General features: G+C 35.0%; 2 protein-coding genes across 3 annotated transcripts; both read right to left on the bottom strand.

The window, feature by feature from the left end:
- Positions 1-674: 674 nt before the first annotated feature.
- Positions 675-4,962, bottom strand: LOC122295085 (pheophorbide a oxygenase, chloroplastic-like). The gene is made up of 7 exons (XM_043104118.1): positions 4,340-4,962; positions 3,673-3,908; positions 3,353-3,479; positions 2,448-2,584; positions 2,124-2,283; positions 1,465-1,743; positions 675-1,089 (listed from the first exon to the last, which is right to left on the bottom strand). The coding sequence occupies exons 1-7, from the start codon at positions 4,799-4,801 to the stop codon at positions 835-837; spliced, it is 1,656 nt and encodes a 551-aa protein (XP_042960052.1). The 5' UTR covers positions 4,802-4,962; the 3' UTR covers positions 675-834.
- Positions 4,963-9,687: 4,725 nt separating this feature from the next.
- On the bottom strand, positions 9,688-11,285 carry LOC122293380. Of its 2 annotated transcripts, none has more exons than XM_043101935.1 (3): positions 11,132-11,285; positions 10,223-10,336; positions 9,688-10,143 (listed from the first exon to the last, which is right to left on the bottom strand). In XM_043101935.1, the coding sequence occupies exons 2-3, from the start codon at positions 10,303-10,305 to the stop codon at positions 10,017-10,019; spliced, it is 210 nt and encodes a 69-aa protein (XP_042957869.1). In that variant the 5' UTR covers positions 10,306-10,336; positions 11,132-11,285; the 3' UTR covers positions 9,688-10,016. The 2 variants fall into 2 exon arrangements, with proteins under 2 accessions (XP_042957869.1, XP_042957870.1); XM_043101936.1 differs by lacking the exon at positions 11,132-11,285 and adding an exon at positions 10,938-11,077.
- Positions 11,286-13,860: the final 2,575 nt, after the last annotated feature.

Here is a 13,860-nt window from a genome sequence, read left to right as displayed (position 1 = left end):
TACATTCGTAGAAACCCAATTAATGTAATTTTGTTATTTATACGTGGGCAAAATGGGGATTCGGACATTATAAATATGTAGTTATGTTTTCTATTCCAAATTCACTCTTGACTCGTGTATCTATTGGTATTGAGATGATAAAAAGTGTGAATATTGGAGGTGGATTCTCCATATCCAACACATGATCAGTGCAAGCAATGTGATCGATGTGAACACAGTTGGAAGAATATATCTTTCCTCTTTATTAGTATAGTTGTGTCCATCTCAAATGATAAGGGCAAAGAGGCAAAGATCTCTCTCGTCACGCTGTATGTGCCCATCAACACGCGATGGGGTGAACATTTTATCTTTTTCCTAAAAATAGCGATGGGGGGATCTCCCACTTCATGCTGAGACAAAAGCTTGAGGTAGGAAAGGGAAATCTCATCTCCCCCCACCCCTCCAATCACAAGCAGTAGACAATGCAAGCGATGAGGTTGTAATGAATACAACCATGATTGAGGGGATGGATCTCTCGTATATGATCATGGTTGTGTCCACTATCAATAACAAGGGTAGAGATCTCTCCCTTTCCACTGTGTGTGACAGCTAGGAATAAGGATGGCTTGAATTTGTAGGCTGTGTATATTCTTTTTTTAAAAAAAAACACTATTTGAGAGGATAATTCCCACAAATTTACCAATCTCAAAACATAATGGTGGCTCATTTTCAGAGTGTATACAAAGACTTGAATGACAAGTTATCTGTACAATTTTGGCATATATTCTTTATAATTCTCAATCTTCATACAAAGACTTGAATGACAAGTTATCTGTACAAGTATTTTCTCTCTTTCTAATCGATTTCAGAATGCACGTAATCAACAAATACAAAGTTCTTTTGCAATTCATGCAAAGCATAAGCCGAGCCAGAACTAAGAAGTGCAAGCCCGGCCAAGAAAATCCGTAATTGCATATCTGATGGAATCCCAGCCGTTGAACAGCAAATAACTGCTGCACCAATTAGAAACTTTTGCAATGCCTGGAATGTTGTATAAGCTCCTTTACATGATGAACATTTTAGAGTGTGCTGCTCAAATCTGTCCAACATCTGCAAAACCCAATGGAAACAGAACTAGAACAAATCAGTAGCAATACTAACGTACCTTGTACGCTGTGCTGACATCTCTTAATTGTTGAGATTATGGTGTCATTTTAAAACATGATATACCTTTGTATATAGGCATGTTTGTATATGTCCTAGCATCTAAAAAAATTGAAAATTAACTAAATAAAAGAAGGGTTCAGGGTCTTAAAGAAAAGAGCCTTCCCCCATCTGGTTATAAAATTGCAATATTTTTATTGCTCTCATCTTAGAAACTAAATAGCATGTCTATACTGTATTATCAAAAAAATCAAGGAACAAAATTCAACAAACTCAATATAGACCTGCTCTAAAAATGTGAGTGGCAGTAAGTTTCCACACCTGACGTTTTGATAAAACTGTTGATGGCAAAGGTTGTTGGTTGCTCATGCCAAACCACTCAGGTTGGCTGTTCCCATGTCGTCTCAACCAATTTCGAAATGCCAAGACAAGGCGATCAGCTTGGGTGGGTGTAAATGTTATTGACGTATACTGCTTATTAACATCAGCAGAACCTTCCTTTGTCTTTGAAAGAAATATCTTCTCTTGACCTTGGAGAACAATCATGTCTCCATCATACACCTTATTTGAAGTCCAATGCTCATGCCATCTAGGAACCACCTAACACCATTGCATACATAATAGGAACTAAGTTAAAAGGGTACGATCACTGGTTAAAATGGAAATAAAAATCAGATATTATTGAAACGCATTTTGATGCAAAATTTATCATTACTCAGCTATAACACCAATGGAATTATAGCACAAGGAGCCACTGTGATGCAACATCAAGATGAGATTTATTCTTTTCACAAGAGGGCAAACTGAACATGTTTGCTTATCTAAGTGAAGCAATTACAATAATTTGCATAAGAAAATAGCAAGCTAATAAAAATGATCAATGAAAGAATTTAACTAAAAGAGCTAACTGATCGGAATGCCCAACTAATTGGTGCCACTTTAAGCTAAATACAGAAGAAAAATGGTCCTAGAGTTCTTACCTGCCACCAGGCAGGCCCTGGTACTGTGAACTGGAAGAAGTTTCTGGCACTGCAAACAATAGATCGAGTCTTCCCAGGTGCCATTGGCACATTGAAGGAACAAATCCATATTATCCATTTTTTATCGCCAACTATCGGAAGCTTTGCATCTATTTCTATTCTGTTAAACATCAATGCATGTATGAGTAGGACTCAAATTTCTAAGCAACCACATACAAGAATCAAAGTCGTGAGATTTTATTAGTATCATACAAATACCACATTATCAAAGGTAAATGCAAGAATATGCAGCTTTAACAGCTTATGCAAGAGTGGTAAACTTACTTATTCATATAATAACAAGGTGCAACAAACTCGGCAGTGATCTTTGGGTTACCATCATTGGCTCCTGCAAAGCCCCAGTGACCACTAGACTCTAACTTAAAAGGCAGAGGTTTGGCTCTATCTCTTCTTCCCGTAACCTGTAAATAGATTTATACTTTGAAGCACCCTAAGTATGGAGTGGCAGGTGATGTCTAGGGTTCAAGTTCCCTTAGGTGCATGAATATTATGCCAAAAAAAGTCATCCATTATAAAAAGCGCAAACATTTACCATTCTTCCATATTTAGCAAGTTGCCTCTTTAGCAACTTTCCCATAATATTTCAGTTGAACAGATATGGTGTTGCTTGTATTTCTCAATCTTATAAACCAATAAAGTCAAAAATATATGCAGAGTCAACTTTTAAATATTGATGAAAATTACAAGTACTTAGGTCTTAGCATTAGACTTGCCACAGGCACCTGCAAGACAACAATATATCAACTGATTTCTGCTTTTACAGAACCAGATTTTACTTACTCTCCGAGTGTTGTAAAGAGTCAGAAGTAAAACCTATTTCATCCTGACACCACTTGTCTCAAGTAATATCAGAGAAAAGAGAAAGTCAACCATGAGCACCCCTCCAAATACAAGCAAGCTGTAACGTTAGTTCCATATATGCTATAGTGGTTGGGTTATCAAAAGCACATATCCATGACGAGAATCAGGTTTGATTATCTACTTATTGAATTAAAAACTGAACTCACAATGCACACAACACATACACAGGGCAGCATCACAATTGAAGAGTTACCAAAATTCATCCACTATCAATTGGCCAAACTATCATACTAATGTATTTGATTTTTATACATAGGGCAGCACCACAATTGCATAAATTCGGTTTGTATATTGTCACAAGTATATACCTTGTGATGAGCAAAATCAATGTGGGAAGGATCAGATACATTCTCCATGAGGGTATCATAGCCATAGAACAGATCACGCTGAATTGTCACCGATGAAAACTCAGGTTTATCAAAGTCATCAGGCAGCCTACATAACAAAACAATTTTTTTTAAACATTCATGACATTGCAGTGAATTTTTTTTTTTTTTTTTTTTTTTTCAGTTTGCAGTGAATTTTTTATTCATCAACTTTAATATCATCATGAATCCACATCCTCTACTTAATGAAATAAAATCAAAATAATTGGAAGCAGATTGCAGCTATGAACTGAATTAAACACCTGGGAGGCTTGGTGGTTTGTGCTCTTTCCCATCCATTCTCATCCGGCCAAACGAAGAGTAGGCCTTGTGACTGCAACGTTGGGAACTTCGTAACACATGCTCTTGAAGACTTAACAGCAGGAGCTTCAGGACCTTCAGATGAAGCCTGAGGGATCCTTGCACAAGATCCGCATCCATCAAATGACCAACCATGGTATGAACACTGCAAGTAGCCAGCTTCGTCAATCCGCCCTTCCTACAAACCATATGAACTCATCAGGATCGCGAAAAGACATGAAGAACCCAATTCCTCACTTCTTCATGGATAATTTACAAGATATAAAGAAACCCTTAAATCTGATTTTATATATTACATCATTTCGGGACACAATAGGGCATGAATCCCTCTAGAAACCAAAAAAAACAGAGGAAAAAACAGGGGAGAAAACAGAGCATGTAGCAATTTTATCTATACCAACATATATCCTATACCAATTTATCTACCGAATTAATTATTTAGCAACATATCCATCGAATTGCTTACCTATTGTTTAAAAAATCAAATATAACGTGAAAGTTTGTTCAATTAGTTTAATTTCCTTTCATAGCAATTAAACAGAGCATAACTTCAATTTGCACAGAAATTGGAGTGTAAAAATCAAGAAGAAATGAAGAAAATTAATTTACAGATAAGGGCGCGAGGCGGTGGGGACATTTGTCGTCGAAAGCGACCCATTCACGAGCAGACCTGTCGAACCAGAGCACGAGATCTCGACCCAGAAGCTGAAACGGGGTAGGGAGCAGAGGGTCCAAATCTTCGATCAAAGAAACCGGGTACCAGTGATCCCTCCAAGCGAACTTGGCATTGGCCGAGCTTTCCTCACCGTGCTCATCCTCAACTCCATACCCTTCTATCACATCCTCTTCTTCTTGTCGATTCTCCCCAGATGCTGGTGTGGTTGGAGGAGCAGCTACACGTGGAAGAGAAAGACGTCTACTTGCTCTGTCTCTACTCGTAGTGGGTGATTTTCTTGAAGAGAGGCTTGGGATATTGGTGGAGATAAAGGGAAGGCTGGACTTGGTTAGCGATGGTGGTGACAATGTTTTAAGAGTTACAGCAGAAGCAGAGGCCGAGAGTAGCACTGCCATGATCGTGTCTAATACTTCAACTTCATTCCCGACGATACTCCTTTACACACTACAGAAGGTGGGTCGCCGGGTTGCTTTTCCACTCGGAGCGCATTGCGTGCAAGTTTGAAAGGGCTGGGAGAGTGATGGAGACAGGGATGTAAATGCAAGTTCACCCAGCAGCTACTCAGCTTTTTTGGACAGATTTGATAATTAAGATGAGAATTTTAAATTAAAATAAAAATTTAAAATATCATTTGTCTGGATTAGTTAATTAAAATTAAAAATTTTATCTTATTTTATTATTATAATTTTTTTAAATTATTATATAAAATATAATAAATAGTTTAATTTTTTTTAATTTCAATATAAAATTAATACTAAAATATTATATTAAAATAATATTTTATTTATTATTATTCAAAACATATCATCGTGTAACTAAATAGAATTTTATTATTATTTTGAAATTTAAAAAAGTTAAATTATTTATTATATTTTATGTAAAAATTTGATAAAATTGTAATGATAAAATGAAAATTTTGAATTAAGATAAAAATTTTGAGTTAAGATGTATCTTCCAAACCTGCCTAATTTGCACATTTGGGAAAATACTAAACCCACCAAGAGATTGTCCTGATAGTATCCTGAATCATCTTTTTTTTTTTTAACTTACTAATTAAAGAAATATTTTTTTAATAATATTATCAATTTTAAAAAAAATAAGATTATCAAAAAATAAAAAAATAAAAATTGCTCTTCTCGAGCCAAGCTCGTGCTGCCTCAGTGAATAGTGAATGTATCACCACTACAAAATTTTAGGATGATTGTGAGTACTTTCCTAAATTTTAAGATCTCAAGTGGAAGATAAATGAACTCATGAAATTGTCCTTTAAAAATTTATCAAATGTTTAATGTTATACAAAATACGGAAAATAATAAGAGTTGTAAGGTCTAATTTTTTCATTTCTTTTTTGACTTTGAAATCTTATAAGTTGGGGAAATATCTTGAGGCATGTTTTTCGTGCTAAAGTATCTAATGCTGCCGACCTAAAGACAAAATGGGAGGGAAAAGGAAAACAAAAACCAAAAGAGAGGAAATTTGGACGAAATTTGAACTGGGAAGCCAAGATAGATGGATTGGCTTTTAGCGAAGTCCGTGTTTGACAATGTGTTTTGGAGTTGGAGGCGAGCCAGATAACAAGAGCCGTGCTACACGAGACGGCACCCGAGGAGTATAAAAAGATTTTTTTTTTCTTTCTTTCATTTCTTTTAAATATTCATTTTTTTCAAAAATAATCACTACATTACTTAAAATACAATTTTTTTAATCACTTAAAAAAAAATTCGGAACCCAACTCTCAGTATAACTAGCATTTATGTAACAATAACCCTTTTAGATTTAGAAATAAAATGAGATAAGATATTTTTAGATAAAAAATAAAAGTTAAATAAAATATTATTAGAATACTATTTTTAATATTATTATTATTTAAAAATTTAAAAATTTTGAATTAAAATTTAAAAAAATTGAATTATTTATTATATTTTATATAAAAATTTAAAAAAATTGTAATGATGAGACAGGATAAGATTAGATACCTTCTGAATCCAAATGAGGCAGCTAATGAGTTAAGATAAAACAAAATGAAAGTTAAATAAAATATTATTAAAATATTATTTTTTTAATATTATTTTTATTTTAAAATTTTAAAAAATTGAATTGTTTATTATATTTTATTTAAAATTTTGAAAAATTTGTAATTATTAAATGAAATGAGTTGAGATCAATTATGAATCCAAACAACCCTGGAATGCTTGGGGAATGAAATAATATAAGTATTTTGTAACTAGTAATATAATAATTTGTGAATAATAGTAAAATAGTTTGAATTAAATATTTTTTAAATTTTGATAAATAAGAAAGAAAAAGTTAAATAAAAAATATTATAAAATTAAACTATTGTTAGAATCTTGTTATAAAACTAAAGAGAAATAACAAATGATTGAAAGATTATAAAAGATAATAAAGAAGATTAAGAGATTGCAATATATTTGACTTTTTAAGAGCACAATATCATTCACTACTCTTCAATTCTTGTGCGTTATAAATGATGCTCAAGACCTCCTTTTATAGGTAACTTTTATGATGGTTTGTTGTACTGATCAATTCACATACACAACAACTAAGTTACAAGTACAACAAACTCTCACATGCACAACAATCAATTCACATGTACAATAATATTTACAACATGATCATTCACCAAATGTATTTACAACACTCCTCCTGAGATGATCATACACAAATATTATTGTGCATGTGAATTAGTTGTTGAGAGTATGCACAACAACTAAGCCACAAGAATAACAAACTCTCACATGCATAACAATCGATTCACATGCAAAATAATATTTACAACATGGTCATCCACCAAATATATTTACAATACTCCCCTTTTGATGATCATATACAAATATTATTGTACATGTGAATTGGTTGTTATGCATATGAGAATTTGTTGTACTTATAACTTAGTTGTTGTGCTTGTGACTTAGTTATTGTGCATGTAATGGTTTGTTGTATATGTAAATTGATTAACACAACAAACCACATTGAAAGTTGCCTATAAAAGAAGGTCTTGAGGATCATTTGTAACACACAAGACTTGAAGAGTAATGAATGATATTGAGCTTTTGAAGAGCCAAGTATATTACAATCTTTCAATCTTCATTCTTCTCTTTTGCAAACTTTCAATCATTTGCTTCTTCTCGTACTGATAACATATTATAAAACTAAAAAAAAGTAACAAATGATTGAAAGATTACAAAAGAGAATAATGAAGATTGAGAGATTGCAATATACTTGACTCTTCAAAAGTTCAATAACATTTACTACTTTTCAATTTGTGTGTTACAAATGATCCCAATACCTCCTTTTATAGGTAATTTCTCATGGTGGTTTATTGTACAAATCAATTCACATTTACAACAAACCATCATATGTACAACAATTAAGTCACAAACATAACAAACTCTCACATGCACAACAACTAAGTCACAAGCACAACAATCAATTCACATTCACAATAATATTTACAACATGCTCATCTACCAAATATATTTACAACACTCTCATTTGGAAGACCATACACAAATATTATTGTACATGTGAATTAATTGTTGTATATGTACGAGTTTGTTGTGCTTATAACTAAGTTTTTGCGCATGTAAAAGTTTATTGTGCTTATGATTTAGTTATTATGCATGTGATGGTTTGTTGTGCATGCGAATTGATTGGCAAAACAAACTACCATAGAAGTTGCCTATAAAAAGAAGTCTTGAGAATCATTTATAACATACAAGAATTTAGAGTAGTGAATGATATTGAACTCTTGAAGAGCCAAGTATATTGCAATCTCTAAATCTTCCTTCTCTTTTGTAATCTTTCAATCATTTGCTACTTCTCGTACTGATAACATTTTATAAAACTAATTAGAAGTAGAAAATGAAATGCAAAAGAGAATAAGGAAGATTGAGAGATTGCAATATACTTGACTCTTCAAGAGCTCAATATCATTCATTACTCTTCAATTCTTGTATATTATAAATTATCCTCAAAACCTTCTTTTATAGGCAACTTCCATGGTAATTTGTTATACCGATCAATTCACATGCACAACAATTAAATCACAAACACAACTCTCATATGCACAACAATCAATTTACATGCATAATAATATTTACAATATGGTCATCCACCAAATATATTTACAACACTCACCCTCAGATAATCAAACACAAATATTATTGTGTATGTGAATTGGTTGTTGTGCATATGAAAATTTGTTGTACTTGCGACTTAATTGTTGTGTATGTGAAAGTTTATTGTGCTTGTGACTTAGTTGTTGTACATGTGATGATTTGTTGTGCATGTAAATTGATTGGCACAACAAACCACCATAAAAGTTGCCTATAAAAGGAGGTCTTGAGAATCATTTATAACACATAAGAATTAAATAGTAGTGAATAATATTGAGCTCTTGAAGAGCCAAATGTATTACAATCTCCAAATCTTCATTTTTTTATATTGTAATCTTTTAATCATTTGCTACTTCTCTTTAGTTTTATAACAAATCTAATTTTTTTAATATTATTTTTATTTTGAGATTTAAAAAAGTTGAATTATTTTTTATTTGAAAATTTGATAACTTGGCAAAATTATAATGATTAGTTTGAAAAAGTTGAAATGATTAATTTGAAGGTATTTGTGTTTGAGTGACAATTTAGAAAAAAAATTAGATGAGATGAGATAGGATGAGAAAAGTGTCATGTTCTTGCAATATTCAACTACAAGCATCCACAGCTCAACTACAACACCAACCAGATATCAATTCAAATGGCCCACTCCCGACTCCATTTTGAATCAAAACCTGGCTAAGATGGCTAGCTCCAACCAAGAAAAAAAAAGTGGGGACGAGAGCATACATTACACATCCAGCATATTGGGATAGTTTTGGATATTAGATTAAGCAATGATGGGGATGCTTTACAGAGGGATCTTGAAGATTTTGTTATCTTATCTGCAGCATTGGAGAATTACTCATGTCAAACGTGAAGGAAATCAAGCAGCACATGTTCCGGCAAAAACTGCTTTGGATTTAGTCAGTGATAGAGTCCGTATGGAGTCTATATCAGATAGTATTCAGCCTCTTCTTGTACTAGCTGATTCTATGTTTTTTCATTAATGGAAAATTTCTTCATTTACAAGAAAAGAAAAAGAAAAGACAGTTATAAACCATAAACCAAACTTTTCTTTCTAGCAGAAACACAGGCCAACATACAGCACCCAAGCAGACAACCCCCAAGATTGAGTGCTCGACCCTATGTTTGTTTTAGGAGCAATATGAAAGATAATTTATTGTATTCTAATCGTAGCAGTAAAATTCGTAATGGATGGTCTATCTCATACACATTTTCACCTATCTGCCCCAATTAAAAAAGAAGTCTTATGCTTTTGGTAAATTGCCTGCTCTGGTAGAATGCAGGGTCATGATATTAAATCTAATGCCCTGCTCATTTAGCTCATATAAACCGTGCAGACATCCCTGACCCAGAATCCAAAATGATCTAATCTGAATGTCTAGTCCTGAAAGAGTAACATATTCATACACAAAACGCACATAAATGAGCACATTTTTTGCTTACACCAAGAGAAGGTCCAAAACAATATGAATCATTTCTTCTGGTAAGTCTGGTGGTCAGGTCCAACATCGCGTGAGCCAGTGTTTATATAAGGCCCTCGAAATGTTGCCTGGGGTGGTAGAGGCCTTGATGGGTCAATAACAGGCTTTCTAGATGACCTGAATTAGACAAATGATGTTATTCTAACTGATGCGACCAAATAAAACTATTTACCAGTAGAAAAAGCAACTTACTTACGCCATGTAAAAGGGAAATGCCAAGCCTGCAGCTGCAAAAGCTACTAAGCTAGCGGCAACAATGGCATTGCGAGCTCTCGACATGAATGTTATAACAGCAAATTAAAAGTATGACCTGGAAAAATGAACAAGAAAAGACCTGTTAAGTGCATCCATCAATCAAAGTTAGAAAGGGAAAAAAAAAAAAAAAAAGAGAGAGAGAGAAAGAAAGAAAGAAGAAAGAAAGAAAGAAAGAAAGAAAGAAAGAAAGCAACAGCACATTAGATAACAAAAATACGTGTTCAATAAGAGTAAAATTGTATTTTGCAAGACAGGATTTTGTAGCTAGTTTCTATATATTCAAATATGCATATGCACGCACATTCATATATGCAGAACAATGCAAACAGATAGCAAAGCTAGGTCTTCAGCTAGAATGGGTAACGGTATCAGGTGATGATCCGGTTGATTATCTCCACCAAAGGCAAAAATTGCCAGTAATTTTCCAGATATGTTCACTAATTACAGTTTTGTAAGCAAGATATGCTTGCAGTAATTGCAAAGATACTCTCTAACCCACGCAAAAAAGAACATATTCGAGAAACAAAAAATTGCTGAAAGGAGCCAGAAGAGTAAGATAATCAGAACGGTGCAAATCAGCAAAAAAACAAATCAAAGCTGTCAACCATGGCCGATTAAACAATATACAAATATTAAAATTATGCTAAAACACTCACAGATTGTATGCGTCTCCAACAAGAAAAAAATTTGCAAGAAGTCTTGCATCTAATTCACCGTGCTTTGCGACAACAAATGGAAATCAATAACTAAAGGCAATCGAAAATGAACCCTAAGGGGAACGACATGGCACCAAGCATATATTGAATCACGAAGGTGTCGCATCAGAAGAGATCGGGAAAACGAGTTATACCTCATACGGATTGAAACATACGAAGAGGATTGGGTCAGTTCGGAGCGTCACAGAAGTGAAGCGCCGCGAGTTGACGCGGATCGGGCAGACTAGGGAAGGTAGCAAAATAGCTAATTTTATATGCCTTTGAACCAAAAAAAAGAATAAATATTTATATATAAATTTCTTTGGCATATAAAAAAATATTTATTCAATAAATTAAACCATATATAGCTCCAAACAACACATTTCTACTTTTTCTTTAGCAAATAATAAAAACTCCATTAAAGATAATAGAGATCCAAAGTTATTTCATTATCGAGAATATATCTATCCTTTAAAGATTCAAGGCGGAATATTGATATAATTGAGAGAAGAAATTATATATATTAAACAATATAAAATTAAAGGAAAAAAAATTAAAAAATCGCAATATATAAAACTAAGGTAATGGTACACTTACACCTCATTTATTATTATTTTACTACTTAATTATTTTTTTTCTTTTACTTTTTAAATTTAAATTAAAAATCTCAGAACAGAACATGACCCTCTTATATAATTTAGAAGAAAATAAATTCAATATGTAATCATATAACTTAATTAAAAATAAATTTAATTTTATAAAAACAACCTTATTTTGCTTTTTGAATCAATTTTTATAAAATTAAATTTATTTTTAATTAAATTCTATGATTATATTAGTTGATTGAATTTATTTTCTTTTAGATTATGCAAAAATATCATGTTCTGAAATTTTTAATTCAAATTCAAATAGCAAAAAAAAAAAAAAAACTAAATAGTAAATCAGAAATAAAAAAGGTGTAAGAAAACTCTTCAAAAGTTAAATAATCCGGTTCAATTTTTTCTGTCTTACAAGTAATTCTCAAAACTCCATTTTATAAATACGGGAGGACAGTGAACATCAAATGATGATATGGACCAGCCTACAAAACCTTAGCGAGAAATCCTTAGGACCGGTCGGGCTGTTTATACTCAAATAACAGCCCGCCAATCATCATATGCCACGTAGGACTTCCACCGCGTAACTCGTGGACCAGCATCTGATGGAAGCCCCCTGCCCTCATTTGTAACTGAGGCCTAACTCCTCGTTCACCCTGAAGCCCTTCTCCCGAACGTGGAAGTCCCCTGCCCTCGTTCACGTTGAAGCCCTCTGCCCTCCCTCACGTTGAAGCCCTAAGCTTCTCCCGAACGTGGTTGAGTCCCCTGCCCTCCCTCACGTTGAAGTCGAGGAGGTTGAACTTGCGGACGACTCGGTCAGCGAAGGGGACCCAAGACACCAAACTCGGCCGCTGGTTTTGGCACGCTTGCTTCTTACCCTGGCCGGAACAGCAGTTTTGAAACACGACTTTGCCTGTTCCGGTTCTGGTCCGTGCCCTTTGTTCATAGGCTTTTCGATTGAAATTCCGCCAGGGAAAGACGTGCAGAATTCCGAGAAAGAATCCTCGACAAAGTGGGACAGCCATTCGCGTCACAGTCCTGAGCCAGAGCCGAGTACTCGGACCGGAAGCAGTCGTTCTGCTGCTGGGCATACGCCACGAAATTGGTGGAATGGGGATTGACGATGAGATTAAGAGCTTCCGAGAAGGGCATACGCAGGGCGTGTGCGGAGGCGAAGCAGAGGGTAGATGGGTCGTCGGAATTTATGGGGACGACAGCGTCGGCTCGGCCATTGGGGGTAAGGTGGAGGGAGACATGAGTAGAGGAGAGGGCTCGAGTGAGGTAGGAATCGTGGGACCAGAAGGAGAGGGCGCAGAGACGGGGGGGAGGGGGGAGAAAGAAAGTACCGGAACACTGAGTTCGGAGCCGAACTCGTCTTTGGCAGAGATAAAGATGTTGGTGGTGGAATTTTGGCGGTCTTGTCGAGGGGAAACAGAGACAAAGCCTTTATCTTCTTCCTCTTCATCTTCCGAACGTGAGTCCCCTCCCTCACGGTAGCTGAGCTGGTTTCGGACTGAGAAGGGCAGTACGATTCGGAAGGGTGAATGGTTTCGGACTCAAATGGTTCAGTCTCCGATTTACTTCGGCGTCGGTTTCGGACTGCGATGATTGAGTCGGCGTCGGGCTGAGATACTTTTGTCGGCGACGGGCTGCGATTTTGGCCTTCCGTCGGCGTCGGGCTGAGGCAAATGGCAGAAGGGAGAAAACCCGTGGCTCGCGATCGTGGGAAGGGCAAACGAAAAACTCAAGCTGAAGCCTTCTGATTCCCTGCTTCACGATCTACTAACATTTTACAGCTTTCTCCTACGTGGCATTAGATGATTGGCGGGCTGTTATTTGAGTATAAACAGCCCGACCGGTCTGAAGCGTTTCCGAACCTTAGCGGACTGACTGCATTGTTATGCAGTTTTTTTTCTTTTTTTTTTTTAAGAAAAACTTTACCAGTGTCATAATGGCTTTCCCAGAGAGTTTCCCATTAAATAGTTGGGGTCAAGTATATTCAGGTTGGTATAGTCTGTATAGAAATGTCCACAAGACAAGCTGAAAGAAACAGCAACCCAATGTTCAAGAGACATGCTGAAGGAAGCAGTAAACCCGTCATCAAGCTCAGAATCCATCACTGCTGGTCTATGTGGTTCCAGCAGCAAGCACAGATATAATTGAGGCAGAAGTGAAACATCAAATCCCTAGTGGGATAGGCTACCCAAATCTACAGAATATTTAAATATCCTGGTAATTGCAAACACAATACATACTAGCCATCCAAGCCTCAACCCAATCCAAATTTG

This window comes from Carya illinoinensis, chromosome 14, assembly GCF_018687715.1.
Source record: "Carya illinoinensis cultivar Pawnee chromosome 14, C.illinoinensisPawnee_v1, whole genome shotgun sequence".
In the NCBI taxonomy this organism is placed as follows: Eukaryota; Viridiplantae; Streptophyta; class Magnoliopsida; order Fagales; family Juglandaceae; genus Carya; species Carya illinoinensis.
This window is presented reverse-complemented; position numbering and strand designations above follow the sequence as displayed.